Source organism: Podarcis liolepis (genome assembly GCF_965112155.1).
Source record: "Podarcis liolepis genome assembly, chromosome: 16".
NCBI classification, from domain to species: domain Eukaryota; kingdom Metazoa; phylum Chordata; class Lepidosauria; order Squamata; family Lacertidae; genus Podarcis; species Podarcis liolepis.
Genome location: NC_139567.1, coordinates 10634322 through 10641205, shown reverse-complemented (window position 1 = coordinate 10641205; position 6884 = coordinate 10634322). Strand labels below are relative to the sequence as shown.

Below are 6884 nucleotides of genomic sequence, written 5' to 3'. Positions count from 1 at the left end.
GATAAAATTCTGCATTCTTTACAAGATAGGTATTATTCTACTGAGGAGAATGAAAAACAGCATACAGACACCATTTCATGGGCACATTTCATGGCAGGTTTATATGTTATATAATAGAACACTTGCGACAGCCAGGCCTTCTGACCAATTACCGTATTTTTCGCTCTATAACACGCACCCGACCATAACACGCATGTAGTTTTTAGAGGAGGAAAATCCGTAGGCATGCCACCCGTAGGCATTCCCTCCATAACACGCACAGACATTTCCCCTTACTTTCTAGGAGTAAAAAAGTGAGTGTTATGGTGCAAAAAATACGGTACACCAATTTGTACCAACTGCACTGACAGCCTAATTGTTTTCATACCCTTATTTCCAGTAGGCTTTTAAAGCCATACAGTGTGGTTTGGGACCAGCCTCCCTGTGCACTAACATCAGCACCTGAGGTTCTGCTTTCTTAAGACCTATAAGATTAGAGAGTACCTGGAACATGGCCTTTTCAGTGGTGACCCCACTGCTTTGGAACTCCATCTTTCAAAACATTAAAGATGGTTTAGGAGTGATTACAAGTTAGCATTGCCTACCTGAGGGTAAGCTACTTCCCACGGTTGTGAGTTAAATCCATGTGCACTGCCCTGATGTTAGGCTGGGGTGGAAGTGTCATAAATGAACTATTCTGCTCATATTCAACTGCATAATGACTGTATGGAGAACCTCCAGTTTTCATTGTGCTAGAAGAGGTACAGTTTTGCAATGCTATATGGCGTGGACATCAGTGGGGGGGGGGGACCTAACAAGGCAAGGAGAGAACCCCAAACTGGGTCTTTGTTGTCACCAGCTTGTCTTGATCTGAAAAGGGGGAAAGTCAAATATAATAACTGGCTGTTGTTGGGCAGGGTAGAATACCGAGGGTGGGATAAGATAATGGATTGGAGTCTCTTAGAACAGCCCCTCTCCTTTTACAAATCTCAACTGGCTGTAATCCTGTTCTTACTTACCTGGGAGTAAGACCCACCAAATACAGTGGAATTTACATCCAAGTAAATACGCATAGGATTGCCATTGCTTTGTACTCCACTCCACACTGTAACACAGGCGTAAGGTTTAATAAACAAAAACAAAAAGATACGACAGGGGCAAGTTTAAAAAGATTTTTTTATTTTTTTATTCTTATTATTTTTTAATATAAAAGGGCCCCTGGATCCATAAGCAGGATAGCAGGAGACAGAGGAAAAAGAACCAAAAAAAGTGGGAAATAAACAATATTATGACAGTGAGGAGAGATAATCTGGGTCAAACATCCGTACGAGCTGAAATCAGGGGGATCAAACTTTCTGTAGTTGCTGCTGAGGGATGCCCAAGACATTACATTTTAAAAACAGAATGGACCCGTCTTCAGTAAATCTTAGGAGCTTCCAGACTGAAGCCTGTTACTTTCCCACTTCAAGTCACACATGCAATTGCAACTCACCTTTCGCCCTGTGGCAGGTTTAACATGCTTGCAGGTGGAGGGGGCTGGTTTCATCCCACTATGTCCCATGCACACTAGTGGACTCATCACAGGTGGGCAAGCAGTGTCCCAGAGAAATGACTTACCCCTGACCCAAGTGCTTACCTATCTGGTTATGCATCACACATATCTCTTTGAGGTGTCCAGAGCCTTGGAACTGAATTTGTTTCAAGGTCTGTATATTACTTCCTGTGTATTACTTGCTGGTCTGTATATTACTGTCTGTAATTGCGGTCTGTATATTACTTGCGGTCTTTATATTACTTGCTTTCCAGAATTATTGAAACAAGGGTGGGATCCAGGCAAGGCGAGCTATACCCAAGCAGACAACTCTCATGTCATAAAATGCTTTACGGCCTTTGCTTGCTCTCTTGGGCCCTGTTCAGTCTCAAGCTCCCTCCATGTTAATGGTGACTGATTCTTTTTCTAAAAAACAACGTAGAGATGGTCCAGGATATCTGTCTCTGTGGAAATGACAGTTTGGACTGGCGATAGTATTGGGACTAGATTGCAAGCTTTGGATTTAAATCTGGAGAAGGTGGAAAGTGCCGGAAATAATGCAAAAACCTGACTTTTCACTTGGGCTCTTCTGCTGATGAGGACCCTGGTCTGTGCTCAAGCTGACTCACAAACTCACATGGAAACCATTAGTGTCTTGGAAACCAGATGAGGAGGAGAAGGTTGGAGAATGTGTCTACTCAAAGTTGCCTTCTCTGCACTATGCTCATCAGTGGCTGATAACGGCAGCTTGAATTGCACCTTCCCAACCTCATTTACTGAGGAAGAAACCGTACTTTGCAACTAGATGCCATTTTGCCCAGATCCCTGCTTCCTGAGCTGTCCAACAAAGAAAAGAAAGAAAGCAAAACGTATTCCCTTCCTGACTTCCCATCCCTGCAACACCACCTCTCCAAACAGCCCCCCCCCACTGTACTATGAGAAGCTGCTTATTGCATAAATTGAAACCCTCCCCAGAGCTTGCAGGAGTGGAGAAGGTTTTAAGGACAGAAAGGAGAGACTATTTTTGCTTGGTTATTGTGTTGTGTAGAGGCAGAGGTTCGGAGGAACCGACACCACTCCATTCCCTCCCCCTTCCCCACCCCCCCCAGGAAAACCTTCCGTCTCCTGGTTCTGCTTCCTTGGCACACCCTGAAACACCTCAGCCTGGCAGTGGGTGGAGGGGGCCCTTCCCAGGTCGGTGGCATCCCTTTCACGGTCCTTTCGCAGTGGCATTTCATTGGCCAATCATGCACGCCATCTTGCACGCGACTGCCGAGATGAGAGCCGCTCCCCTGCCGCTGCCTTCCTCCGACTGCAGGAAGGTGATGTCGCAGTCCGGTGTAAGTTGCCTGACTGCTGCGTGGAACCGATCTTTGAAGCTGGGTCAAAAAAGAGAGAGATAAAGACAAGGGGAGAAATTGAGAAGGGAAACCCACCTCTCTACATAAATCTGTCTGGGTTTTAGGAATGGACATACGTTGACTTCCAGTTCTCTCCATTCCTCGTTTTTCTCCACAGCAGGTTGCAGATTTATTACTGTTTTTTAAGTCCTCACGAAAATTAATCAGCATTTTAGTGCACATATACCGTATTTTTCGCTCTATAAGACGCACTTTTCCCCTCCTAAAAAGTAAGGGGAAATGTGTGTGCGTCTTATGGAGCGAATGCAGGCTGTGCAGCTATCCCAGAAGCCAGAACAGCAAGAGGGATCAGTGCGCAAGAGGGATCAGTGCGCACTGGCTTTAGGGATAGCTGCACGAAGTCTCTTCAGGGCAATGGGAGGAGCGCTCCTCCTGCCCTGAAGAGGCTTGGCACGGCTATCCCAGAAGCCAGAACAGCAAGAGGGATCGCTGCTTTCGCTGCACAGCAATCCCTCTTGCTGTTCTGACTTCGCTTCGCTGGAGAGGAGCTGCGCAGAGAGGGAAAGCTGCGCAGCGCACCTTCAGCAAAACGGGAGGAGAAACAGAGCCCCTTCCCTTTCTCCTCCCGCTTTGCTGGAGAGGCGCTGCGCATAGAGGGAGAGAAGTTTTTTGTGTGTGTTCTCCTCTAAAACTAGGTGCGTCTTATGGTCAGGTGCGTCTTATAGAACGAAAAATACGGTATGCAGTGGTACCTCGGGTTACAGACGCTTCAGGTTACATCTGCTTCAGGTTACAGACTCCGCTAACCCAGAAATATTACCTTGTGTTAAGAACTTTGCTTCAGGATGAGAACAGAAATCGCGCAGCAGTGGCGCAGCGGCAGCAGGAGGGCCCATTAGCTAAAGTGGTGCTTCAGGTTAAGAACAGTTTCAGGTTAAGAACAGACCTCCAGAACGAATTAAGTACTTAACCCGAGGTACCACTGTATATACAGTCATACCTCGGGTTGAAGTCGCTTCAGGTTAAGCCTTTTCGGGTTGTGCTCCGCGGCAAACCGGAAGTAATGGAGCACATTACTTCCGGGTTTCGCCACTCGCGCATGCGCAGACACTCAAAATGACGTCATGAGCATGCGCGGAAGCGGCAGATTGTGACCCACGCATGCACAGACGCGGGTTGTGTTCGCTTCAGGATGCAAATGGAGCTCCAGAATGGATCCCATTCACATCCAGAGGTACCACTGTATTCTTTTTTTAAGTCCTCACGAAAATTCATCAGCATTTTAGTGCGCACAATTTTGCCTAATATACACATTTTGGCAAAGCGCTGTAATCTAATATGATGCATTTTGCATGTATGTTTCACTAATGCATTCATGCGCACGCTTTTATCTACACTATTGTACACATTACTTGGCTGGAGAACTGCACTGTAATTTCGGACAAGAGAACATTTCCAAAATTTCACTTCACATCATGTTTTGGAAAGGGCAAATTTGGTAAATTCACCTTAAAATACGAAATGTATCAAATCCCCTCCCAACTCTACTGAACATTGAGACCTTCTCTAGAGACCCATCTCTAGCTGTCCTCTGCCAAGCAGACCTGGTATCAGCACCTGACATGCTAGGCCGGGTACCAAGGCACTGGTACTTCAGCAGAACCCACTGGAACTGGACCCAGTGGTATGTAGATGTTGCTAAATAAACAAATAGAATAATAAATACAGTAAGCAGTTTTGCACAGCTCTTTGGGGATGTGGAGCCTGTACGGAATTAAGTTTTGCTTTTCCCCCCTTTGCAAATAGCTTATAGTATAGGCAATAACATAGGCAGAGTTCTTCAACTTTGGGTCCTTACATGTTATTAGTCTGCAATTCCCATCATCCATGGCCATTGGGCTAAGCTGGCTGAGGCTGATGGGAAATATAGTCTAACAACATCTGGAGACCCAAGGTTGAAAAAGGCTGGCACAAGGAACTGCCTAAAATGAGTCACACCATTGGTCTATCTCGGCCAGAATTGTCTATGCTAACTAACAGCAGTTCTCCAGGATTCCAGGGAGCTTACGGTCTTACGCAACAAATCATCTTCCCTAAAGGTTGGACTTTTCGTGGTAGGGAAAGTGATGGCGAAGTGTGGGGTAACACTCGCTTTGACACATCAACATCTAACCGGCCTTCAAGCAAATCAGGATGAATTCTCAAAACATAGGTCATCTAGAAACCCTACCTAGAACATGGGGCCTTCTACATGCAAATCAGATGCTATGTTCCGTTTCCCATACCCCCAACAAATCACAAGATACAGAGATGTATATTCTATTAATCCAACCAGTCAGTTGACTAAACTACTCGTTATGCAGACCGTTTCAACAATGCTGATATCTGGTGAGGGGCTGTGCCCCGTTCTCCAACAGGGATTATTTCCAGGTTTCCCGTTTAGCTGAATTCGGCCTTCAGTGAACAGTGCCAAAAGCTGCCTCAGCTTGCGGACGTGCCCTTCATGGTGTGTCCGAGACCCCAGTTCATAGATTTAAGCTTCGGCCTGGACTCTGAACACAGACTCGGGGAGTTTCCTCTTCCAGCTATTGTCTCCTACCTCCTGCCTAGCAGCGTGAAGCTTGCTACCGCCACAGCACGGTGCTGCTTAATGAACAGCGATACTATTTTATGAGGCCAAATAATAAAAACACGGGCAAATTGCTCTACCACCCCACTGCCAGAGGTGCCATTGTCAGATGTCTATGGTGACCCCCTTCAAACGACTGAACAAAAGCCAAACTAAATGTTATATGCAGGGGCACCTCTGACCTTTTCTCTGCCTTCCACTTTCTCTTGGCTCTTCCCTCCTCCCCAATCCATCCTTGCCGCCAAGAGGTCCAGCGACAGACATTAATTTGCAAAGGTAAACATACATCTGGAACCCCATGAAAGGGGAAGCAGCCGAGGGGGTTGCAGCATAAAAACAGTAGGTGGGGGAAGAGTTAAGCGCTCTTTTCCTTCCCCAGCCGCTCCCCAGGCAGGATTCTCTACTGAAACTGCTTTTCCTTAGAAAAAGCAACAACCGGAGTCTAAGTGACACATATACACGTAATATTCTATTCCTATACCGTATGGGCCCTTCCAGAATTTTCTTAAATTGAGCATTAATCATGTTTTGTGCTTATGATGGTACCGGGACAGTTATACGCATTGCTATTTTTCCAGAAAAAGAGATGCTGGAACACCTCCCTTATTCTCTTATAATGGCAATGGCACACATCTGAGAGGTGCCGGAACCAGGCAGAGGGCCTTCTTGGTAGTGGCTCCCACCCTGTGGAATGCCCTACCATCAGATGTCAAGGAAATAAACAACTATCTGACTTTTAGAAGGCATCTGAAGGCAGCCCTGTTTGGGGAAGTTTTTAATGTTTGATGTTTTATCATTTTTTTTTGTTATTATTAATAATATTCTGTTGGGAGCCACTCAGAGTGGCTGGGGAAACCCAGCCAGATGGGATGGGGTATAGATAATAAATTATTATTATTATTATTATTATTATTATTATTGAGTTCTGGTGAGTTCCGGTGAGTTCCGGCTGGAAAAAAGCCCTTGTTACACGCAATCTCATTTTCAAAATTGTTTGCGCCTGCAAACATTTCTAGACGAACGTACTGCTTTGTTTCCATTCGGTGCATGTCTTGTAGCTTCCAGCTGAAATCCTGGAACTTTTCTTACAACGGGCAATGTGTGTGTTGTCTTGCTTTTGTTGCGCTACAGAGAGAGCTCCTCCAGATGGCAACTAGGGATGCATCACAGAACCACTAACAAAGTGGAATGATGCTTGGTTGGTCTGGTATAAATTCACTACTAATTCACAACTTTATGGCAGCAACAGCATGCAGCAGAATACACCCAGAGACAAAACCAACCCCGCCATTCTGGAGGGCCTCTGTATCGTTGCAGATGTTGAGGGGTTATCCCAAATTCTATATAGTCCAATTAATAACAATTATAAAAAGATGTGATTCCC

At 45.6% G+C, this 6884-nt stretch overlaps 1 protein-coding gene across 6 annotated transcripts in view; it reads right to left on the bottom strand.

The window, feature by feature from the left end:
* Positions 1 to 1137: 1137 nt before the first annotated feature.
* GCK (glucokinase) overlaps positions 1138 to 6884 on the bottom strand; it is a 48701-nt gene continuing 42954 nt past the window's right edge. For all 6 annotated transcript variants that reach the window (XM_083480594.1, XM_083480597.1, XM_083480595.1 and 3 more), the window contains one exon: positions 1138 to 2889. In XM_083480594.1, the coding sequence (XP_083336720.1) occupies positions 2745 to 2889 (145 nt within the window). In that variant the 3' untranslated portion in view covers positions 1138 to 2744. The remainder of the gene's footprint in view (positions 2890 to 6884) is intronic.